Source organism: Podarcis liolepis, assembly GCF_965112155.1.
Source record: "Podarcis liolepis genome assembly, chromosome: 13".
NCBI lineage: Eukaryota > Metazoa > Chordata > Lepidosauria > Squamata > Lacertidae > Podarcis > Podarcis liolepis.
Window position 1 is genome coordinate 44125086 of NC_139573.1, and position 25485 is coordinate 44150570.

The following is a 25485-nucleotide window of genomic DNA, read 5'->3' on the forward strand; positions in this document are numbered from 1 at the left end:
AAACACTTAATTATAAAAGCAGCATAAAATACAGTATAAAAACATGAATAACAATAAAATTCAAAATGGGCAAGTGGGAAAGACACCTGTAAGTCCATTTTAAACAACTCACAAAGCACATCTGTGCGTCTAAACGGTTTGCTGGACCTCATTCTGGCTTCATGAAACCAGAGGGGGAGATCAGGGCTGAAACATCCAGGAGGCTACCTAAATTCCCCCGACTCCCATAGGTCTGGCACTCACCGAGAGTCCATCAGCAGCCAAAATTGGGGACAGGCTCCCTGTTTCAGGGCTGCCCAGAGCCCCCAGGTCTTTGCTCAGGAGGGTCCCCACACGCTGGATAATATCACGGATTCTCCGGATGAATCCCTCCTGCTCAGATTTCAGGATGAATTCCTTGGCAACCTGAAGAAGACGGAGACACAAAGGAAGAGAGGAGTCAGAGTCAGGATTGAGAACATCAAAATCTTACCGCAGCGTGAAAACCCTGCGTCCTCACCATGACAGCTGCAATCTCCTCTGGGCTGTCTCCATCCAAGTCAAATTTGAAGGTCACCATCTTGTTGTTGTACGTTTGCAGCTGGCACTCAACCACCCGGTCATTCTGGACTGGCATCTGCACACATGGAAGGTTGCAAATTAAACAACAACACTACCACATGGAAACTCTTGAGACTATCCAAGTACCTAGAACAGGGGTCAGCAAACCGGTGTCTCCAGCGCCGATCACGCGGCGGGCCAGAGGGAGGGGAGCGCGTGCCCATACGTGTGTGCACACGCTATTTCCGGCACACTTCTGGGTTGGAGGAGCACCGGAAATAGCTTGTGTGCATGTGGACGGGCCTCCTCCGACCTGGATGTGCACCGGAAATAATGCTTGTGCATGCGCAAATAATGCTTACGCATGCGAACAAGCTATTTCCGGTGCTCCTCCGACCCAGAAGTGGGGAGCCACGCAGAGCAGCGCTGGGCCAGATAAATGAATCCCTTGGGCCTTATCTGGTCCGTGGGCCTGAGTTTAGGGACCCCGACCTAGAACCTTGCAGGGGAAAGGACGAAATGGTGCGTGCCCCTTTCCCCAAGTCCACTGGATGAACAGACTGAAATATGACATTTCTGACCAGTTCTGGCTTTCATTTGCAGATGAATTATGCCTGCCGTGTGGCCAGTTATGTTTCGGAGGCAGCAAATACTTCCGAAGCCCAGTAGCTGAAAACCACAGGAAAGGAGTGTGCTGAGGTCCTGTGTGAGGGTTTTCCCACGAGCCTCTGGGTGGCCACTGTGAGTACAGGATACAAATTGCTGGGCCATTGGCCTGATCCAGAAGGCTCTCCTTATGTAGGAAGGAAAACAGTTGTCTGAACTGCCACTTGATTGTAAGAGTCTAAAAACAAATACACTAGATTTGAAGAAGCCACATAAGAAGAGACTTCTTGGATCAGGCCAATAACCTATTTAATTCAGCATCCTGTTCCCACAGTGGTGGTGCTAGGAACAGTGGCATCGCAACGGGGGTGCAGGGGGGGCAGTGCGCCCCAGGTGCCTGTTGAGATACTGCTGGGGAGACGGCATCAGGCTGGCCCCCAGCTGGTTCGAGCCACCGGCCGGCAGCCGGACGATCACCGGTCTCCCTTGGAACAGCATCAATCAGCGACACGAGCCTCAGATACGTTTAGAGACCCGTGCACGCTCTATCAGCAGAGTGAATAAATCTTCTCACAGCAGAAGTGGCGGACAGAGAGATGTGCAAGCATATTTACAGCATTTATTTAGCATAGTTCGGGAACGAAGGAAACATGTCTGCTTCCCTTTGTGTCCAGCAAAACAGCAGCAATGCAAAAGCAATATATAAACGGAAGTTCCCAGCAAGCGCTGGAAGTAAACAGGCATGTGACACACAACAGTCATGCCTGTTCCCTTTTAAGGTGGAACGGAACTATATCCTAACATCCTCCCCCTTTCCGTGTAACCTGTCGTACCTGTGGTTCAACCCAACTGCAACCTCTGTACATAAACCTTAATTTGTTCTCTGTTAACAACCTTAGACAACAGATCTGCAGGAATTTCGTTTCCTGGCATGTAGGACACCTGAATGAGTCCTTTCTGAATACACTCTCTTACACGATGTAACTTTATGCCATGTCTGGGGTGGGGGGGGTGACAAGAAGACACCCTGCGGGGGCTCACCATGTGGCAGTGGCGCGAGCAGCCATTGCGCTGCTGCAGCCGCATGTGAAGGATCCTCCGTTTGCGGCTGCAGCCGCGAGCAGAGGATCCCGGCGCTGGCAGCAAACCACTATGTATAGTGCATGCGCAGCGTCACACACATGCGCAGTACGTAACGCTGCCGCACATGCGCTGTACATAGTGGTTTGCTGCCGGCGCCACTCAAGCGCCGTATGGATGGCAGTGGGATCCCTCCGTTGCCACTACAGCCGCATGTAGAGGATCCTTCGTTCGTGGCTGCAGCAGAGGATCCCAGCACTGCCCATATGGCGCCGGCAAACTGCTATTTACAGCGCATGTGCGGCGTCGCTACATACAGCGCATGCGTGGTACGTAGCAACGCCGCACATGCACCCTATGTAGCGACGCTCCGCCCCGCGTGTCACAACGCCTTCGTTCGCCCCTGGCTGGGAAGTTGGGAGAGCAATGAACTGGTCCCACACAGCAGTTTGTACTCAAAGCTAGCCCAATAATTTGCCTTTCGGCTTGAAGTTACTGCAGCACTCACTGAACGATTAGAATCAGGCTCAAGTGACACAGCTCGTTTAAAATCAAGGTCAACAGGGTTTCCTCCTGACGTCACGATTAATGGCGGTAGCTCTCCGCTGCCCTCTGGGGCAGTGGGGAGGTTTAGGCAGGGGAAAGCCAGGATTTATGAGGTAAAGTTCCTGGCAATTGCTCCTCAGGGGGTTCCGGGGAGCTCACTGCATCCCACTGTGCCGCTTAAGCTCGTGTCTGTCAACTTGAAAGACAGAGCGGGTGCGACCTGGGAGTGTGTCCCTGGCATGGACGAGCCGCTGTCTCCGGCATGATTAGTGACTGCTTCCTCATTAATTTGGAATATTGGCATTAATCAGGAGGCGGTCCTGAAATGATATATGATAACGGGCTGCAATCAATCAGCTGCCGAAATGACTGGGTTTGGCTCTTTGAAGGTATTTGAATTCTGAAGCTTGGAAATAATAAATAATAATAATAATAATAATAATAATAATAATAATAATAATAATTATTATTATTATTATTATTATTATTATTATTATTATTATTATTATTTATACCCCGCCCATCTGGCTGGGTTTCCCGGTTTCCCTCACAACGGCCGGAAAGGCGCTTTGTTTTTCATATGGTTTTCAAAGGGTTCCTTTTTTCTGTTGTCCCCCCTGCAAAATGAAAACATTAATGGTAGCCTTTCCTTCGAACACCAACAATTCATGTGAGCTCTGGCTGTCTCACTCTGGGGGGAAAAATACAGGGTTGAATCCATGCTTAGTCATGCTAAGAACAGGCCCACTGCAATCCATGGGGCTTGAATTCCAATGGGTCTACTCAAAGCACAACTAAGTCTGGATCCAGCCCACTGTCAGTCAGGAAACCTAACCAGCTGAGAACCACAGGATATATATTAGCACAATAGAGGTGGGAGTTCAGAACCACACACAAATATCCACCGATCAGGACACATAGCACCCAAGCCTGTCGCAATGCGGGCAGCGCTCACGTTTGTGATGCGTAGGCGAGATCGGGCACGGCGGCGCAGCAGTCTTCCAGACCCCTTCTTGGCCAGGGGCTTCGCTCGGCGCTCGCTCGCAGAGATGCCCTCGTAACCATCGCTCAAGCCAGACGCTACGTCGGACGTGTAGCTGCGTCGCGGGCGACCAAAACAGGAAGTGAAACATGAGCAAATGTCAAAATAAAAAAAATCCTTCCTGTAGCACCTTAAAGACCAACTAAGTTAGTTCTTGGTATAAGCTTTCGTGTGCATGCACACTTCTTCAGATACTTCTTCTTCAGGTATCTGAAGAAGTGTGCATGCACACGAAAGCTTATACCAAGAACTAACTTAGTTGGTCTTTAAGGTGCTACAGGAAGGATTTTTTTTATTTTGACTATGGCAGACCAACACGGCTACCTATCTGTAACATGAGCAAATGTGACTGATCTGGGCACACATGACGAAATGCGCCTCAGCTTACTGCCCCTCTGAATCCCTCTCTGCTCTGGGTGGGTGAATCTGTGGCAAGGGCACGTGTGGGCATCCTTCACCAGTCAGCCACGCTATGCCTCTGACACTGCCCCACAAGCTACACAGCTAGGCTTGGGATGAGGAATGTGAGAAAAGCAGGCACAGTGGTACCTTGGGTTACAAATACCTCGGGTTACAAACATTTCGGGTTACAGACTCCGCTAACCCAGAAGTAGTACCTTGGGTTAAGAACTTTACCTCAGGATGAGAACAGAAATCGTGCGCTGGCAGTGCAGCGGCAGCGGGAGGCCCCCATTAGCTAAAGTGGTACCTCAGGTTAAGAACGGTATCAGGTTAAGAATGGTTTCAGGTTCAGTTATCTCCTGCTTGGACTACTGCAACGCGCTCTACGTGGGGCTACCTTTGAAGGTGACCCAGAAACTGCAATTAATCCAGAATGTGGCAGCTAGACTGGTGACTGGGAGTGGCCGCCAGGACCACATAACACCAGTCCTGAGAGATCTGCATTGGCTCCCAGTACGTTTCCGAGCACAATTCAAAGTGTTGGTGCTGACCTTTAAAGCCCTAAACGGCCTCGGTCCAGTATACCTGAAGGAACGTCTCCACCCCCATCGTTCAGCCCGGACACTGAGATCCAGCTCCGAGGGCCTTCTAGCGGTTCCCTCATTGCGAGAAGTGAGGTTACAGGGAACCAAACAGAGGGCCTTCTTGGTGGTGGCACCCGCCCTGTGGAACACCCTCCCTTCAGATGTGAAGGAAATAAGTAGCTATCTTATCTTTAAAAGACATCTGAAGGCAGTCCTGTTTAGGGAAGTTTTTAATATTTAACGCTGTATTGTTTTTAACACTTGATTGGAAGCCTCCCAGAGTGGCTGGGGAAACTCAGCCAGATGGGCGGGGTATAAATAATAAATTATTATTATTATTATTATTATTATTATTATTATTATTATTATTATTATTATTATTATTTTCATAACCAGAGGTACCACTGTATCTCCTCACGTTCCCAGCAACCTAAACCCTGCAGCAAATTATTTCCCCACAACAAGCCGGCATGTCCTTACCTGTCCGCAGGGGAAGGGAAGTCGCTGATGGAGTTCACGCTCACAGCAATAGTCTGGGGATATAAAAACCACCGTTGAAGGCAGGTTGCCGTGACAATTCAACACCTCCCTAGTTCGTAGCTCACAGGGGCAACACGGCCACCCATGCCAGGGGTCGGCACTGCCACTCACCGAAGCGAAGGAATGCTCAGGGGCGACTGGGGGGCTGGAGCAGCTCTGTGGCAAGTCGGACAAATCCACAAATCCAGAGGAGCTCAGGTATCCGTCCGTCTCACAATCAGCTGGGGGGGGGGTGGAAATAAGAAAGAAAAAGGGTGACTGCGAAACGAAAGACCAGGCCTGGCTTCTAACTCGGGAGCCTTACAGGTTCACTGGGAACTTTGTCCCAGATATGTTTAATATTTTACATTGATTTACATTCAGATCATATAACACACAATTTACATCAAAATCTATTTATTTGTGCTGGCGACTTCCCATTGTTACATCTGTGATGGTCTAATTCTCTCTCTTCCCTGCTGCCTGTCCAACCTCTTAAAGCTTATCTATTTACCTAAATCCTGTATTACAATATTTTCTATTGTCTTGCCATTGCTCGTAAGTTAAAACCTGTTTGAAATTTTATTTGGCCATATTGCGTTCTTATATAGACTGAAAAGGGTCTCCATTCTTCTGCAAATATTTTGTCTTTCTGATTCCTTATTTTAGCTGTGAGTTCTGCCACTTCTGAGTACCCCAGTAGCTTGAGTAACCATTCCTCCTTTGTTGGGATTTCTGGTGTTTTCCATTTTTGTGCGTAGAGTACTCTGGCTTCCATGGTGGCATACAAAAACAATTTTACAAACCTTTTTTGGGATCTCTGTTTCACATATTCCCAGAAGAAATGCTTCTGGCTTTGTGGTTATATCTATTCTGAACATCTTTTTTTTTAGTTCATTATATATCATCTCCCAATTACTTTTTTGCATGTCCACCAGGTAGGGGAAAAAGGAACCTTACACCAGCATAGGCTTCCAACACTTATTTGAGACTGTTCTACACATCTTAGCCAACTGGCAGGGTATCAAATACCATCTGTGTAGCATTTTCATACAATTTTCCTTAATGGCATAACAAGTGGTAAATGTAATATCTGCCCTCCACAATTTCCTCATGTCAACGTTGAGGGGTCAGCTTTCAGAAGTGGCAAGCTGAGGTGACACTGAATTAATTTTGCCATTCTAACCACTTACAACATGCTGGTACTCTCTCGTAAAGGTAAAAAGCAAAGGACCCCTGGGCGGTTAAGTCCAGTCAAAGGCGACTCTGGGGTTGCGGTGCTCATCTCGCTTTCAGGCTGAGGGAGCCGGCATTTATCCACAGACAGCTTTCCGGGTCATGTGGCCGGCATGACTAAACTGCTTCTGGCGCAATGGGACACCATGACAGAAACCAGAGCGCATGGAAACGCTGTTTACCTTCCCGCCAGAGTGGTACCTATTTATGTACTTGCACTGGTGTGCTTTCGAACTGCTAGGTTGGCAGGAGCTGGGAGAGAGCAACGGGAGCTCACTCCTCTAAACGCCTTCCTCTAAACACCCTCCCACCAGATGTCAAAGAGAACAAAAACTACCAGACTTTTAGAAGACATCTGAAGGCATCCCTGTTTAGGGAAGCTTTTAATGTTTGAGGCTTTACTGTATTTTAATGTTGTGTATTTTAATGTGGGGACGCGGGTGGCGCTGTGGGTTAAACCAGAGCCTAGGACTTGCCGATCACAAGGTCGGCGGTTCAAATCCCTGCAACGGGGTGAGCTCCCGTTGTTCGGTCCCTGCTCCTGCCCACCTAGCAGTTTGAAAGCACGTCAAAGTGCAAGTAGATAAATAGGTACTGCTCTGGTGGGAAGGTAAACGGCGTTTCTGTGCGCTGCTCTGGTTCGCCAGAAGTGCCTTAGTCATGCTGGTCACATGACCCAGAAGCTGTACGCCAGCTCCCTTGGCCAGTAAAGCGAGATGAGTGCCGCAACCCCAGAGTCGGTCACGACTGGACCTAATGGTCAGGGGTCCCTTTACCTTTACCTTAATGTTGTGTTGGAAGCCGCCCAGAGTGGCTGGGGAGACTCAGCCAGATGGGCAGGGTATAAATAATAAATTATTATTATTATTATTATTACTCCATCACAGGGATTCGAACCACCGACCTTCCGATCAGCAAGCCCCAAATGGCTCAGTGCTTTAGACCACAGCACCACCCGCCGTGTATGCTCTCGTATGTAATAGCCGCCTACAGAGTCCCTTGGCTGACGGAGTGAGGGAGCTTACATGTGGCTGAGGAATAGCCATGCTGATATCGGAAAGTCTGGTGCTGGTCGACTTCTGGTTCTTCCGGCTCAGGGGGGAAAGTTGGGCCGAGTGCAGAATCCCCGGATCCGGGCGTGGTGGGTGCCGAGGGCTGGGCAGGGCTGAGAGGGGGCGGAGAGTCTAGGTCGAGTAGATGAAGGATGTCCGGAGCCTGTTCGTGCCGCCTCTGCTCCTCCTGGGCCCGCTTGGCCTTCTCGCGCTGGCGCTTGATGGCCAGGACTCGCTCGCGCACCGCTTTGGCCACCAGCTTGTAGTCAGCCTCGCACACAAAGCCCAAGACCACCTGCGGGAGTGGGGAGTGACAGAAGTGAAGGAGCTGGAGGAAACGAGTTCAAATTCTGGCACAAACGCACTTTCCCCCAAAGACTTGCGGGAACTGTCTTTTGTGCGAAGGGGGCTAGGGATTGTGACTCTGAACAAATCTCAGCCTCCCCAATGTATGACGGTTCCCAGGATTCATTGTGGGGCAAGCCATGACTGTTCAAAGTGGTATGAATATGCTTTAAAGTCACGGTGTGAGAATGACCACGGCCCTTGCAAAAGGGACTTATGCAATGTATCTGAGAGCTCATTTGATTCCGTTTTCTAATGCCCTAGCTGTCAGACAACCGTGCTTCCCACTCCCTAAAGAAGAGCCATATTAAATTATTAGTAGTACAGTGGTACCTCAGGTTAGGTACTTAATTCGTTCCGGAGGTCCGTTCTTAACCTGAAACTGTTCTTAACCTGAAGCACCACTTTAGCTTAATGGGGCTTCCCGCTGCTGCCACGCCGCTGGAGCACGAGTTCTGTTTTCATCCTGAAGCACAGTTCTTAACCCGAGGTACCCGAGGTACTCTTTCTGGGTTAGTGGAGTCTGTAAGCTGAAGCGTATGTAACCTGAAGCGTATGTAACCCGAGGTACCACTGTAATGCAATACAGTGGTACCTCGGGTTACCGACGCTTCAGGTTACAGACTCCACTTACCCAGAAATAGTACAACGGGTTAAGAACTTTGCTTCAGGATGAGAACAGAAATTGCGGCGGCACGGCAGCAGCAGCAGGCCCCATTAGCTAAAGTGGTACTTCAGGTTAAGAACAGTTTCAGGTTAAGAACAGACCTCCGGAACGAATTAAGTTCTTAACCCGAGGTACCACTGTATTAATATTTCATTGTCCTAATCTACCTCGAGCCCCAGGAATACACTTACAGTGGTACCTCAGTTTTCGAACGTCTTGGAAGTAGAACGTTTCGGCTTTCGAACGTCAAAAGCCCAGAAGTAACTGCTTTGGTTTTCAAACGCTTTTCGGAAGCCGAACATGCCAAGCAGGTTCCATATTGAATTTTCCGGACGTAAATGCTTCCAGAAATGCATGCTTCTGTTTTTAAATGTTTCAGAAGTCAAACAGTCTTCTGGAATGGATTACGTTCAAAAACCGAGGTACCACTGTACCTCCATGGCGTATGGGCCATGAACTCTCTTTCCTCTAATGAAAGATTCCATAATGGTGTTGTGCGCTTATACAGTGGTACCTCAGGATAAGTACTTAATTCATTCCGGAGGTCTGTTCTTAACCTGAAACTGTTCTTAACCTGAAGCACCACTTTAGCTAATGGGGCCTCCCACTGCTGCCGTGCTGCCGATTTCTGTTCTCATCCTGAAGCAAAGTTCTTAACCCGAGGTACTATTTCTGGGTTAGCGGAGTCTGTAACCTGAAGCATATGTAACCTGGAGCGTATGTAACCTGGAGCGTATGTAACCCGAGGTACCACTATACAAGGTAACTACGGAGCCATTGCCCGATAGGCAAACTCTGTAGAATCCTGAAGAAAATGAAACTGAGGAGACAGTACCCAGTGACTTCTGGGTAGGCCAAAGCCGGGGAACCTCTCCTTTTTGCAACCCACCCAATGCTTCCGGTCCTCTCCCGTCTTCCCTACCCATGAGCCCCTTCTAACTCCTGGACTCCCCAGACCAGCCTCCCCAACCCCTGAGAAGAACAGCGACTTGTACCATCTCCTGGGCCACTTCCTCGGCCACATCCTTGTAGAGCTCGAATCGGAATTCCAGAGCGTTGTTGTCCTTATACTTCCCGTGAAGCTTCTTTGTGTCATCCATCCTCAGCCACAGCTTCAGGTTGGACTTCACGCCATCATCCTCTTCAGCCAGCTCCACGTGGACTCCCGTGTCCTCTTGGAAGAAGGAGTGGTCCAGGAGATATTTGATGGTGTATCTGAAAGAGAGGGATTTAAAGCAGGGCGCAGAATTAGGATGGTGGCGAAGGAAACACTTAGCGCGAGGCAAAAAAGTATGCCCAGCAGAGGCTGAAGGGTTGGGCGGCCCATAATAATTTCTTTATATTTAAACCCTGCCCATCTGGCTGGGTTTCTTCAGCCACTCTGGTCGGCTCCCAACAGAATATTAAAAACACAATACAACATCAAACATTAAAAGCTTCCCTAAACAGGGCTGCCTTCAGATGTCTTCTAAAAGTCAGATAGTTGTTTATTTCCTTGACATCTGATGGAAGGGCATTCCACAGGGCGGGCGCCACTACGGAGAAGGCCCTCTGCCTGGTTCCCTGTAACCTTACTTCTCACAATGAGGGAACTGCCAGAAGGCCCTCAGAGCTGGACCTCAAGATTAGTCCATGAGCACAGTTCCCATTTTATGTGTTTGTTCTTTAAAAAATCCTAAAGTCTTCTGAAGACTTGAGCAGCATGTTGAAGTTCTCATTAGCATTTGATATATGGAATTTCCAGTGATACTGCGGTACAGTGGTACCTTGGTTGTCAAACTTAATCTGTTCCGGGAGTCCGTTCGACTCTCGAAACCGTTGGAAAACAAAGGCACGGCTTCCGATGGGCTGCAGAAGCCTCTGGCACTCAAGCAGAAGTCGCGTTGGACTTTTGGCTTCCGAAAACCTTCACAAACTGGAACACTTCTGGGTTTGCGGTGTTCAAGAGAAGATTTGTTCGGGAGCCAAGCTGTTCAAGTACCAAGGTACCACCTTATTTAAAAAATAAATCACTGCCGCTGAGGGCAGAGCAAGCAAGCAAGCTCCGGAGGAGCTGTTCGGCGCTCTGCTTTTCTGGACATGCTTCACGTTGTTGTCTAACAAGGAGGAAGTGCAAGCGGCTCCCCGTTTCCCCGCTGGAGAGCACAGTGGTGAATGTCGCTCACAGAAGGGGCAGGCAGGCAGCAGAAAACACTGCTCTGTGAGCCGAGGCCAACCAAAGGCTGAATGAGAACAAAAACAGCAGGCCCTCTTACGAATGAGATCCTCCAGCCCTCTTGTAACCAGCATTCTTTCCAAAGTCGCTCCCCAAACCTGCAGGTCACTTACGGTTGGCCTGTCCGTCGGCGCCTAAGAAATGATGGGGAAGAGCAGCGTGCCTCTGAGCACGTGCAGAGTACCCACCCTTGGCCCATTTGTGGCTGAGTGGTACTGGCAGCTGTTTTTTTCCATAGGAAAAAGAGTACTGCTTACATGACCCACAGACTTCTCCAATCCAGCAAGAGACTTCTGCCATTCTTATGTGCAGTTTAAAATAACAGGTGACATGTTTAAGTACAGTGGTGCCCCGCAAGACGAATGCCTCGCAAGATGGAAAACCTGCTAGACGAAAGGGTTTTCCGTTTTTGAGCTGCTTCGCAAGACAATTTTCCCTATGGGCTTGCTTCGCAAGACGAAAACGTCTTGCGAGTGTTCCGATTTTTTTTCCTGCTCCCCCCCTTTTTCTAATCCGCTAAGCCGCTAATAGCCTTTTAGCCGCTAATCCGCTAAGCCTTTAATAGCCGCTAAGCCTTTAATAGCCGCTAAACCGCTAATAGCGCTAATCCGCTAATAGGGTTGCTTCGCAAGACGAAAAAGCCGCTAGATGAAGAGACTCGTGGAACGGATTATTTTCGTCTTGCGAGGCACCACTGTATGTGCCACACCCTTTTCTGCAGATTGGGGATGAGGCTTCAAACGGGTTCTGCATTTCCACACGTATCTCCAAGTTTCTACCCCACAACAGCCCAGACCATTGTTCTTTGCCCAAGCATCCTGGAGTTTTCGCAAAAGAAGAGCCCTGTACAGTACGTTTCCGAGCACAATTCAAAGTGTTGGTGCTGACCTTTAAAGCCCTCAACAGCCTCGGCCCAGTGTACCTGAAGGAGTGTTTCCACCCCCATCGTTCTGCCCGGACACAGATCCAGCGCTGAGGGCCTTCTCGCTGCGAGAAGCCAAGCTGCAGGGAACCAGGCAGATGGCCTTCACGGTAGTGGCACCCGCCCTGTGGAACGCCCTCCCACCAGATGTCAAAGAGAAAAACAACTACCAAACTTTTAGAAGACATCTGAAGGCAGCTCTGTTTAGGGAAGCTTTTAATGTTTAATAGGTTATTGTATTTTAGTGTTCTGCTGGAAGCTGCCCAGAGTGGCTGGGGAAACCCAGCCAGATGGATGGGGTATAAATAATAATATATTATTATTATTATTATTATTATTATTATTATTATTATTATTATTATTATTATTATTACTTCTTTAAAGAAAAATCATTATTTGGGTTGTAACCTGTATCGGGGCGGGGAATAGTTGCTGGGTTCCAACTCCCATCAGCCTTGGCCGGCCTGACCATTGGGCAGGGGTGATAGGCAGCCCAACCAAACCCAGACAGCAACACGTTTTCCTGATCCTATAACCATTTACCCTCCAAGGGTCTCCGAAATCAGGCCAGCGGCGGAGATCTCCCCTACCTTTCATACTTGTTCATCCGGATGCAGCCCTCAATGATCTCCTTCAGTTCAGGCACCTTCACGTTGTAAAAACTGCTGGGCTTGATGCCCTGTGATAAAAGGGACGGAGGGCAGTTCAGACGGGGCCAGGGAGTCCAGAGGTTTTGGGGGAGGTTAGTGGGTGGACAGAAGTCAGGGCATCGTGAGGCTTCCAAGCCCCTTCTCCCGTGGGAGAAAGATTTTGCTTGCAAGTTAGGGATATGAAAATCTGGGAGGGGAAGAAACCAGAAAACTAGGAGGTGGGACATCAGTCCCATCCCCCCAATTTTACCAGCCCCCCCCCCCCCGGCAGATGGTGGTGTGGTTGCTCGAGAGCAAACAGGCAAGACTCCGACCTGTCTTTTCCAGGCTTTATTCTTAGTGCAAACTATTTACAGTGAATAGCGTCGCAAGTTCATGTCTGGCTCATTCGCTAGAAGAATCTGGGAGTGGTCGGTCCTTGTACCTCCCCCAGCATAACAGTTGCTTGACCCCCAACCTTCTCCTCCCCTACCTGCGCTGAAACCTACTGTGCAGAGTGGGCGCTAACAACAATAAAGGTAGCACAGCATTCTAAAATCAATTCATTCTAAAATTAATTCAGAATCAAATTAACGGCAACCATTGGGCTAGAGTTCTGTGAGGATTGCCAAAGGAGGGAGTCAGGCTGTGCCTCGGCCAAAGGCCTGGTGGAACAGCTCTGTCTTGCAGGCCCTGCGGAAAGATGTCAAGTCCGACAGGGCCCTAGTCTCTTGTGACAGAGCGTTCCACCAGATCGGGGCCACAGCCGAAAAAGCCCTGGCTCTGCTTGAGGCCAGCCTAACCTCCCTGTGGCCCGGGACCTCCAAGATGTTTTTGTTTGAAGACCGTAAAGTCCTCCGTGGGACATACCAGGAAAAGGGGGGAAAAGCAGAACAGGGGTTGGTGGAGGATCCAGTTTTCTGGAGCTGCAGAAAAGTTTGCAAACGTGGAGAAAACATTGGATCAGAAGTCAAACCTGGGCTGCTCTGTCCCAGCTGCTGTACGTGGGTAGGATTCTGTGCTAAGAACATAAACGAGATCCGCCTTCCGTAATGATCACTCTTCCCTGGCCATAAAAGCCCACCCATTCCCAACCTTCCCTCCTTAAATCCCGAAGTTGCATCAAAAACTTTCCAGATTCCTTGGATCTCTCTCCAGTGTGCTGTAGTGGTTACGAGCGGTAGAAGAACCCTGTGAGGCAGTCAGGGCCGGGTTTAGGTTTGATGAGGCCCTCAGCTCCTGAAGGTAATGGGGCCCTTTATATGTCCAGATGTGATGGCCTGGGAATCCGATTCAGAGGGTGAACTGGAGGAATCCCAGCCTGCACAGGAGTCCCCGCCTCCAGGGCCGGCTGAACTGGGGCAGGGCCTTGGATCTGAAGCGCCTGCACCTGTGCCGGATCCTCAGGAGCAGGCACCAGGTGAATCCAACTCTGGCTCCAGAGGTGGTTGAGGACTCAGTGCCTACAGGTGAGACTCCCCCTGGGCCCAGTAACCCTTCAGCCTCTCCTGAGCTTCAGAGGCTCAGGGCAGAGAGGTGAAGGGAACTGGTTTCTCCCAGGAGGAGTGCTCGCCTTAAGGCCAAGAGAGGCGGGTCTCCTGGGGGCCGGGACCGCCCCTGACCTCAGAGAAGATAAAGGCCAGTCAGCCCAGTCCCAGGTTGTGGGAGCAACGGCGTTGTTGAGTACCTGTTCCTGCCCGGACCCAGACCTGACCCTCCAGTGTTCCTGTCCCCACCCGGCTTCCTGCTTCGGACCTCGCCCCGCTCCTTGTGAACTGTTTCCAGGCTAGTGACCCAAGACCGGACTTTGACTACGCCAACGGTAACCTTCCTCCCGGGACCAGCACACCAGCTGTCCTTTGTCAACAACAAACTGTTGCTGTTTTTTGAGTGGAATATATGCTACATGGTGCTTTATGGACCTAATAGGTATCTCAAGCCATTTGCACACAACAAAATGTGTATTTTATCAAAGTAACTTTTGAACTGAAATACAATTAAGAAGAAGTTTATTAATAGTGAAATATTTGGGGGGGGGCAGGAGAGTGAGAGCCAGTGTGGTGTAGTGGTTAAGAGCGGTGGACTCGTAATCTGGGGAACCGGGTTCGCATCTCCACTCCTCCACATGCAGCTGCTGGGTGACCTTGGGCCAGTCACACTTCTTTGAAGTCTCTCAGCCCCACTCACCTCACAGGGTGTTTGTTGTGGGGGAGGAAGGGAAAGGAGAATGTTAGCCGCTTTGAGACTCCTTCGGGTAGTGATAAAGCAGGATATCAAATCCAAACTACTCTTCTTCTTCTCCCTGGGAGGAGGAGGAGGAGGTGGAGACGCCTGGGGACCTAGCAAGGGGTGTAGCCCATAAGGGAGAGAGGTCAGCCCTAACTTCCTGAGAAAACAAGAGGCTATGCTCTCACCGAAGTGACCTTGCGATAGATCTGAGCCGCATTCTGGCATTCCGAGTAGGGGTATTCTGAGGTGGCCATCTCCAGCATGCACATGCCAAAGGCATAGACATCCACGGCTTCGTCGTATTTCTCCTCGTACATCTCTGGAGCCATGAATTCTGGGGTTCCTGGGAGAAGAGGAAGGAAGTGGTTTTATCTGAGGCTCAGCCACCTTCAGCCACTAGCTCAGCCAGTAGAGCGTGAGACTCTCAATCTCAGGGTTGTGGGTTCGAGACCCACATTGGCTGGAATATACCTGCATTGCAGGGGGTTGGGCTAGATGGCCCTTGGGGTCCCCTTGTAGCTTTACAATTCCAGGATTCTATGATTTCAGGATAACCCTTTAATGTGAAATAGGTGTGCCATCCCATTACGCATCCAGCTTCCGCTGAAGATCTCCAGTTCTGACTAATAAGGATCTAATAACCTTGAGCTTGACACGGGTGGCACTGCGGTCTAAACCACAGAGCCTAGGACTTGCCGATCGGAAGGTCGGCAGTTTGAATCCCCACGACGGGGTGAGCTCCCGTTGCTCGGTCCCTGCTCCTGTCCACCTAGCAGTTCGAAAGCACGTCAAAGTACAAGTAGATAAGTAGGTACCACTCCAGCGGGAAGGTAAACGGCGTTTCCGTGTGCTGTTCTGGTTCGCCAGAAGCGGCTTAGTCATCCTGGCCACATGACCAGGAAAAACTGTCTGCGGACAAACACCGGCTCCCTTGGCCTATAGAGCGAGATGAGCGCACAACCCTAGAGTCGTCCGTGACTGGACCTAACAGTCAGGGGTACCTTTACCTTTTTAACCTTGAGCTACGGCACATCTCTTCCACAACTATTTCTCAATTCAAGAACAACACACTTCTCATTGTGCCATCTGTGCACCTGGTGAAAGCAGGCAGAGCAGGTATCCTTGGTGTCTGCTCCTCACCTGTGCAACCCCTATCCTTGGAAAGCATCACAACAATTCCGAGCCTCTTACGGAGTTTTTAACTTTAACTGGTCTTGGTGGACCACAAGTTTAACATGAGTCAACAGTGTGACGCAGCAGCAAAAAAAAGCTAATGCTATTCTAGGCTGAATCGATGGAAGTACAGTGGTACCTCGGGTTAAGAACTTAATTCTTTCTGGAGGTCTGTTCTTAACCTGGGGTACCACTTTAGCTAATGCCCCCCCCCGCCGCACGATTTCTGTTCTCATCCTGAAGCAAAGTTCTTAACCCGAGGTACTATTTCTGGGTTAGCGGAGTCTGTAACCTGAAGTGTATGTAACCTGACGTGTATGTAACCCAAGGTACCACTGTATAGTGTTCATTTCAAGGCAAGTACAGTGGTGCCTTGCAAGACGAAAAGAATCCGTTCTGTGATTCTCTTCGTCTAGCAGTTTTTTCGTCTTGCGAAGCAAGCCCATTTACGGATTAGCGGATTAGCGCTATTAGATCAGCTGATAAGCGGCTTAGCGGCTTAGAAAAGGGGGGGGGGAGGGGAAAAAAACCGCAGGAACTCGCAAGGCATTGTCGTCTTGCGAAGCAAGCCCATAGGAAATTCATTTTGCGAAGCACCTCCAAAACGGAAAACTCTTTCGTCTAGCGAGTTTTCCGTCTTGCAAGGCATTAGTCTTGTGGGGCACCACTGTAATAGTTCCACTCTATTCTGCCTTGGTCAGACCACACCTGGAACACTGCATCCAGTTCTGGGCACCACAATTTCAGAAGGTTGTTGATAAGCTGGAACGTGTGCAGAGGAGGGCAACCAAGATGATCAAGGGTCTGGAAGCCAAGCTTTATGAGGAACAATTGAAGGAGCAGGGTATGTTTAGCCTGGAAAAGGAGACTGAGAGGATATTTGACAGCCATTGTCAAGTATCTCAATGGCTGCCACATGGAAGATGGAGCAGGCTTGTTTTCTCCTGCTCTGGAAGGGAGCACTCGAACCAAGGGCTTCAAGCTCCAAGAAAAGAAATTCCGACTTAACACCAGGAAAATTTTTTCAGACAGTAAGAGTTATTTGTTAGTGGAATAGTCTCCCTTGTGAGGTTGGGGAATCTCCTGGGAGGTTTTAAAGCAGAAGTCAGATGGCCATCTGTCATAGATGCTTTAGCTGAGATTCCTGGCATTGCAGAATGGTCCCTTCCAACTATACAATTATATGATTCTACGGTCTTTAGCAGGATGCGGGTGGCGCTGTGGGTTAAACCACAGAGCCTAGGGCTTGCCGATCAGAAGGTCGGCGATTCGAATCCCCGTGACGGGGTGAGCTCCCGTTGCTCCTGCCAACCTAGCAGTTCGAAAGCACGTCAAGTGCAAGTAGATAAATAGGTACCACTATGGTGGGAAGGTAAATGGCGTTTCCGTGTGCTGCTCTGGTTTGCCAGAAGCGGCTTAATCATGCTGGCCACATGGCCCAGAAGCTGTCTGCCGGGGCTCCTCAGCCAATAAAGTGAGATGAGCGTCGCAACCCCAGAGTTGGTCACGATTGGACCTAATGGTCAGGGGTCTCTTTAATTTTATGGTCTTTGGCAGGCTCATCAAATTCCCCCCCCCCATTCAGTCTTTGATCTCTTTACCGGATACATGCCTGCTCTAATTCCCGTTATCCAAACCTGGCCCCCAGAGACAGAAACAGTTAGGTACCTATGACACTCTTGGCAAATGACGCCCGCTTGAGTGTGGCCAGACCAAGGTCCCCGATTTTGACGGAGCCCGTGGGCCCCGTGATGAAGACGTTGTCGCACTTCAGGTCGCGGTGGATGATCGGAGGTGACCGCGTGTGGAGGAAATGGAGACCTCGCAGGATCTGTCTGCTCCAGCGTTGGAGGACTTTTAGCTTCATCTCCTTGAAGCGCTTCAGATACCTACAAAATGGAAGCGCCATTAGACTCATAGCCACCTCACCTAAAGAACCAGCTGTGGGCTCCACCCTCTAGGAACGGTGTAAGACTGGACCTTCTGAGCAAAACCTTGCAATCTCTTTTTTAATTTAATTTTATTTATCCTTTTCAGGTTTATGCATTTCCATAATTTTAACATTTCAAAACTTGACTTCCTTCCCCCTCTTTCTGCAGTTCCTGAAATTATTTATTTTTATATATATATATATATATATATATATATATATATATATATCCAAACATATCCAAATTCATTTAATTTGCTCACTTGTTTATGTACTTTAAATATATACTCTTGTGAAACTGCAGGTTATTACAAAAATCCTGCTAATGCTTTTATCTGTTTGCAATTTATCTGTAAATATTCAATAAACCATCTCCATTCTTTTATAAAAAGTGGCTAACATCAAGTATAAAAAAACCTGATTAAAATACAACTTAAAAAAAGGATTAAAATACAACTTAAAAAGCAGCTTCATTTCAGTGGAAGCCCAGATAAAAAACTGTTGTTGTTTTTTTGGCGGAGGGGGGGGGATGTCAAATCTTCACCAAGGCCAACTATCCAGATTGGTCCTATGTGGGCCAGAAAAAAGCCATGGACGTCCCCAAATAGGGGTTCCATCACAGAAGGAAAAGGAAAGAGGGGGAGGCGATCGGGCTGATTCCAAGCTAAAGGCCAGGCGGAACAACTCTGTCTTACAGGCCCTGTGGAAAGAAATCAGATCCTACAGGGCCCTGGTCTCATGGGAAAAAGCGTCCCACCAGGCTGGAGCCAGTGTTAAAAAGGCCCTGGCCCTGGTTGAGGCTAATCTGAATTCCTTAGGGCCCAGGACCACTAGAGTACAGTCATACCTCGGGTTACAGATGCTTCAGGTTGTGTTTTTTCGGGTTGTGGACCGCCAAAACCCTGAAGTACCAGAACAGATTACTTCCGGGTTTCGGCAGTCGCGCATGAGCAGAAGCGCTAAATCGCGTTTTGCACATGCATAGAAGGACCGAATCGCAACCCGCGCATGCATAGACGCGGGTTGCGAACGTGAATCTCACATGGATCACGTTCGCAACCCGAGCGTCCACTGTACTGCTATTTATGGACCTTAAGGTCCTCCGCGGAAGTGAGAGCTGGACCATATAGAAGCCTGATTGCCAAAGAATTGATGCTTTTGAATTATGGTGCTGGAGGAGACTCTTGAGAGTCCCATGGACTACAAGAAGATTAAACCTATCCATTCTGGAGGAAATCAGCCCTGAGTGCTCACTGGAAGGACAGATCCTGAAGCTGAGGCTCCAATGCTTTGGCCACCTCATGAGAAGAGAAGACTCCCTGGAAAAGACCCTGATGTTGGGAAAGATGGAGAGCACAAGGAGAAGGGGACAACAGAGGACGAGATGGTTGGACAGTGTTCTCAAAGCTATGAACATGAGTTTGACCAAACTGCGGGAGGCAGTGGAAGACAGGAGTGCCTGGCGTGCTCTGGTCCATGGGGTCACGAAGAGTCGGACACAACTAAACGACTAAACAACAAAGGTCCTCCACAGGGCATACCAGGAGAGGCGTTCCCGCAGGTACGAGGGTCCTAGGCCCCATGAAATGAAATGGTGGGCGTCCCCACTACCTCGGGACCAAAAGCCCCGGAGGCCCCATGGTCCTCTCCCCACTGACGCCTTCCCACAGTCACCACCCAGCCAGTTTCATGCTCACGTTTTGAGGGTGCCTGAAGTCATGAGTTCCGTGACCAGGACGATGCAGACCTGCCCCTTCACCGAAGACTTCCACGAGTCGTAGAACCGGACGATATTCGGGTGCTGGAGTCCCTTCAGCATCTCCACCTCCTCGCTGAAGCGCTGACGCTCCATCTTGGACAGCTTCCGCGTCTGAGAAAGGAGAAGGCAGAAGCGTTAAGAGCTGCACGGCCATCTCCGAGGCAGCCGACGTCACGCAAACGAAATGGGAAATGATATACAATGAATCGAAAAGGATGTTCAGAATAACCTTTATTTTTTAAAAAAACCCAGAAGCTTTTCTTTTGGGAATTATAGGGACAGAACTACCTTAATTGTACAGAAATTAAGAAGGAGGAAATTAAGAAATTTTGGACAGTAATACATGAAGAATTAAAGAAGATGTTGAAAATATCAATAATAATGGATTGATAGGGGAAGAGATACCACCGGGGGGGGGTGTGTGGGTGTCTTCTTTTAAGCAAGTACAGTAGTGATTGCTGCTAAGTGGAAGTCACAAACTCTACCCTTAAGGGGGGAATGGATTTGTAAACTAAATGAATACTTAACTCTGGCAAAACTAACGGCTATTATAAGAAACCAATCGAATCAAAAATTTAAAAAGGAGTGGGAATGTTTTGACGAATATATGGTAAAATATTGCTCAAAAAAAGATATCCTAATATGCCTAGATTAAAATGTAAAGTATCTGAGGGAAGGTAAATTAGTAAGGAAAGATAATAAGAATATACAGAAGATTTGGCAAGGTTGTAAAATGCAAAGATAAATGTAATCTCGGAATGTAGAGGAAATCGAGTGGGGGCGGAGGGAAGCGGGGGGAGGGACAAAAGAATATTAGGTTTGATTGATGGATATATGGGGGGATGGGGAAGATGTGGTGATGGCTTTGGTTTATTTATATTGTAATGTAATATGGGAAAAACCCAATAAAATATTGTATTGACAAAAAAATTGTATAGAAATTTATTTATGTATGTTACTACAGCAGCAAGAATGTTAATTGCCCAAAAATGGAAAGAAGAAGTCCCAGCAAAGGAAGATCTGATACAAAAACGTATGGAATATGCAGAAATGGCAAAATGCACTGGAATAGTAAGAAATCAATTATAAAAGAATGGAAACGGTTTGTTGAATATTTACAGAGAAATTGTAAACAAATGAAAACATTGGCAGGATTATTGTAATAACCTGCAGTTTCACAAGAGTATATATTTGCAGTAGATAATTAAATGAGCAAGTGAAATGAATTTGGATATGCAGAAGATATATAAAAAAATAAATTTATGGAATCACAGAAAGAGGGGGAGGGAAGTCAAATTCTGAAATGTTAAATTGATCGTAAAATCAATGAAATGTTTAGACTTGAAAAGTATAAATAAAAACTAAACAAACAAAAAGGCCAAACTGAGTTTTTGTAATGTAAGCATGCACATATCAAACTCTCGTTTTAATTTTGACATGTGACATACTATTTAAGGTGTCAATGTCTTCTAAAGTTCACCAACCCACCCCTTCTTTTAAAAGTTGGGGTTTGCAAGATCAAAAAAAGGGGCAAGGTGACTTTCTTGACTGCCTTGTGCTGTTCAGCTGGCCTGCCAGCTTAATTGTTGCCAAGAAGCTGGTAAGCTCACAGAGATGGGCTCCTTCACAAGCTTGCCAGATTTTTATTGTACCATCCTGGCTTCCCCCAACTTCTACTGTGGCTAATTCGATTAGGAGGATCTCGTTTAAAAAAGGAGGGTGTTTAACTCACAGAGGGAGGCTGCACCAGGCTCCAGTGAGTAGAAATTTAAAGATGGGGAGTTCAGTTAAATCTCCTGGAAATAGTGATTTTTATCAGGGAAGCGGGCAATGAGTGGCAATTCCTGCAGATGAAGTGGAGCCCTCAGGGAATGGAATAGTTTCACTCTGAATACACCTTTGTGCACTTTTCTAAACCTACACTCTGTGAGGGGGGAACACTCTTAATATTTGCTAAATGCTCTTATGATTATTATTAATTTTTATACCCCACCTTTTCCCTGGACAGGGACTCCAGGCGGCTTACAGATAAAATAGTAAAGGACCCCTGACCATTAGGTCCAGTCGTGGCCGACTCTGGGGTTGCGGTGCTCATCTTGCGTTATTGGCCGAGGGAGCCGGCGTACAGCTTCCGGGTCATGTGGCCAGCATGACTAAGCTGCTTCTGGCAAACCAGAGCAGCGCACGGAAACGCTGTTTGCCTTCCCACCGGAGTGGTACCTATTTATCTACTTGCACTTTGACGTGCTTTCGAACTGCTAGGTTGGCAGGAGCAGGGACCGAGCAACGGGAGCTCACCCCGTCATGGGGATTCGAACCGCCGACCTTCTGATCGGCAAGTCCTAGGCTCTGTGGTTTAACCCACAGCGCCACCCACGTCCCTTACAGATAAAATAAGAACAGCTAAAAGCATAAAGGCGGGGAACAATCACTAACAAAAAAATCAGCATGGATAGAATTAAATCGATCTACAGTGGTACCTCGGTTTTCGAGCATCACAGAAGCCGAACATTTCAGTTTTTGAATGCTAGAAACCTGGAAGTAAACGCACCTCAGAAGTCAAATGGCTTCCACTGTGTGTTTTTCAATTTTCTCAATTGAACCCTTTGAGCCTGCCCTTTGCACCTTGATTTTCAAATGTTTCGGAAGTCGAAGGATCTTCCGGAACGAATTACGTTCGACATCCGAGGTACCACTGTATATGGTTTTCATATATCAACCACTATATTTACAAACCACTTTGATTGGCGGAATTGGCACTACTACAGGTGCCACCCAATACCCGTTCCACATTTGATGGTTTAGTGTGGCTGTGGCAGCGCCTTCCCTTGGAACTCCCTGCCTATTGACATCAAGCAGGCGCCTTCAACTGTACTCTTTTCGGTGCCTGATGAAAAAATTTCCTGCTGGACAAGCGTACCCAGATGCTTAGAAAACCGAGGTGAGACAGTTAATAATAATAATAATAATAATAATAATAATAATAATAATAATAAAATAATTTTTATTTATACCCCGCCCTCTCCAGCCAAGACTGGGATCAAGGCAGCTAACAGCCAATAATAAAAACAAGTTGATTAAAACAACATTAATTAACAAGTTGATTAATACAACATTAAATCAATTAAAACATTGAAATGCAGCCTCACCACAGGAGAAAGGAAAAAAGAAAGAGGGGGAGGGAATCAAATTGATGGATGCCAACAACATGCTAAATTGCTAGAATGGATCGCGGCATATCAGGCTTCAACTTAAAAACCTCCAGCAAATAGATAAACCAGAGTAGCAGCCAAAGGAGGAGGTTACAATCTTTTTCCTTGACATGCTACTTTTCTTCTTGCGAGGACATGTGTTTTTTCCGAAGGGGAGTATTCAAAAGCAGTAGAGTGGTGCCTCGCAAGATGAAATTAATCCGTTCCGCGAGTCTCTTCGTTTAGCGGTTTTTTCGTCTTGCGAAGCAACCCTATTAGTGGCTTAGCGCTATTAGCAGTTTAGCGACTATTAAAGGCTTAGTGGATTAGCGGCTAAAAGGCTATTAGCGGCTTAGCGGCTTAGAAAAAGGGGGGGGGAGCAGGGAAAAATCAGAACACTCGCAAGACATTTTCGTCTTGCAAAGCAAGCCCATAGGGAAAATCGTCTTGCGAAGCAGCTCAAAAACGGAAAACCCTTTTGTCTAGCGGGTTTTCCGTCTTGCGAGGCATTCGTCTTGCGGGGCACCACTGTACCTCTCTTTTGCAGGGTACTCTCCCAACTCATTTTACTGCAAAAGTGGACCCAGAGTAATATTGGCCTAGCTAGAAAATGATGGGGGGGTCTGTTCTCGTTTCATTTCACAGCAGTCCAAGAGAGCCCTGCGTCTGACACACACAGAAAATCCTGCAAAGTTCGTTGCCGAGACCAATCCTGCCTGGTTTGAACTAGTCCCTCTCGCAAGTCCCAGGTAGATGGTCCCTGAGGGAAAACTTCCATTTCCCAACATAAAAAGCAGGGAGAGATGTCTAGAAGATCTCATCACCTCGTGATATTTCAGTCCCTCCCCACTGCAGTTCGTCCAGGTTCTCTGCTTTGGGCCGAGGAGCTGGAAGGAGACATCGCCCTAATCTCTTTGATCACCGTTTTGCTCCACGGACGTCAGCAGCCGAACGGGATGAATGCAGCCTTTCTCCAACGCCGGAGAGCCAAACGGAACCGTAAAAAAGTCCTTCCCAGAACCACCTTTCCATCACCGCCACTGCAAACATACACGGCACCAGCAGCCGCCAGCTTCCTAAAGGAGCTGTAGCCATTCTGCGTCCGGATCTACAATGGCAGAACCAAGGTCAGGGGGGGGGGGGGACAGGTACAAGGAAGAAATCGCACAGAGCCCGGTCTCCTGGGTTCATTTTGCAGCTGCGGAAGGGGGGTCCCCAGCAGCTGTGCCAAATAATAATAATAATAATAATAATAATAATAATAATAATAATAATAATATATTATTTATACCGTGCCCATCTGGCTGGGTATCCCCAGCCACTCTGGGCGGCTCACAACAGAATATTAACAACACGATAAAACATCAAACATTAAAAACCTCCCTAAACAGGGCTGCCTTCAGATGTCTTCTAAAAGTCAGATAGTTGTTTATTTCCTTGACATCTGGTGGGAGGGAATTCCACAGGGCGGGTGCCACCACCGAGAAGGCCCTCTGACTGGTTCCCTGTAGCTTCACTTCTTGCAATGAGGGAACCACCAGAGGCCCTCGGAGCTGGACCTCAGTGTCCAGGCTGAATGATGGGGATGCTGCTCCCTCAGGTATACTGAACCGAAGCCATTTAGGGCTTTAAAGGTCAGCACCAACACTTTGAATTGTGCTCAGAAACGTACTGGGAGCCAATGTAGGTTTTTCAGGACCGGTGTGATATGGTCTTGGCGGCTGCTCCCAGTCACCAGTCTAGCTGCCTCATTCTGGATTAGTTGTAGTTTCCGGGTCACCTTCAAAGGTAGCCCCATGTAGAGTGCATTGCAGTAGTCCAAATGGGAGATAACTAGAGCATGCACCACTCTGGAAAGACAGTCCATATGCAGGATGTGACGTTTGGGACAGGGTTTTTTTTGCCCTGGCAAACATCTGGAGCCCCCCCCCCCCTTTTTGCTCATACAATATGTCCTCTAATTGCTACCTCATGTGGCGTGGCTGCCCTCCTCCTGAAGTTGGGGGGTGGGGGGGGACATTTGAGAGTGGGGGGCAGCGCAGACAGGCAGGCGCACTGCAGAAACGAGCAAAGGGCAATGGCAAGGATCCAGCCTTCTCTCCTGCCGAGCCAGAATCGGACCCCAGTTGGGCAAGGGCCAGAACCGCTGCCGGCACCAAGCTCTCCGCTCCCCCCAGATGCAGCTGGAACAGAGGGGGCCATTTGGCTCGCAGGAGCTGGCTGCGAAAAGAGCGAAAATTGCCGAGGCAAACGCGGCAGCCCAAGTCCACTCCTTCTCTGCGCCTCAAGGGAGCTCAGTTGGAAGAGAAACGGCGGGGGGAAACGACAGACGGAACGTGTTTTAAAAGCGGCCGCTCTGCCAGGGATTCGGCTGCGTCTCTTTCCGGTGGCGCGGCGCCCACCTGCTAGGCAGCACTGCCGCCATGCGCTGGCGGGAACCGCCTCACGGCCTCATTGGCCTGGGCCTCTGTGGTGGAGCTGGAGGCGGTTCGTATTTTTACACTCAGGGTGTTTATGAAGTTTTGCTACAGATGCAGCTGTGTGCCGTCAGACACTGTGAAAGCTTCATTGTCCGCGGCACAGGAGAGGCGAGGGAAAGAAACACGGGGCCAGAACGACTTCATAAATGAAGGCACATTTGTAGCAAGGGGGGCGGGGGGAAGAGGAGCCCCCGCAGCTTGAATGAGGAGGGGTAGCTGTTCAGGAGCGAAACAGTGCAATAGGAAAGGGGAGCCTGACTACAGTCTCTATGAACCATAGGGGCCTCAGCTCCTCGGTTTCTGGATGCGCTCCAGCAGACCCTCTTAGGCCTGGTGCG

General features: G+C 48.6%; 1 protein-coding gene across 2 annotated transcripts in view; it reads right to left on the reverse strand.

The window, feature by feature from the left end:
* WNK4 (WNK lysine deficient protein kinase 4) overlaps positions 1 to 25485 on the reverse strand; it is a 61169-nt gene that overhangs the window by 12098 nt on the left and 23586 nt on the right. For both annotated transcript variants that reach the window (XM_083469443.1, XM_083469444.1), the window contains 11 exons: positions 19415 to 19587; positions 17456 to 17676; positions 14800 to 14957; positions 12347 to 12435; positions 9615 to 9834; positions 7581 to 7902; positions 5452 to 5561; positions 5281 to 5333; positions 3728 to 3869; positions 500 to 616; positions 244 to 405 (listed from right to left, as the gene is read on the reverse strand). In XM_083469443.1, coding sequence (XP_083325569.1) covers positions 244 to 405; positions 500 to 616; positions 3728 to 3869; positions 5281 to 5333; positions 5452 to 5561; positions 7581 to 7902; positions 9615 to 9834; positions 12347 to 12435; positions 14800 to 14957; positions 17456 to 17676; positions 19415 to 19587 — 1767 coding nt within the window. The remainder of the gene's footprint in view (positions 1 to 243; positions 406 to 499; positions 617 to 3727; positions 3870 to 5280; positions 5334 to 5451; positions 5562 to 7580; positions 7903 to 9614; positions 9835 to 12346; positions 12436 to 14799; positions 14958 to 17455; positions 17677 to 19414; positions 19588 to 25485) is intronic.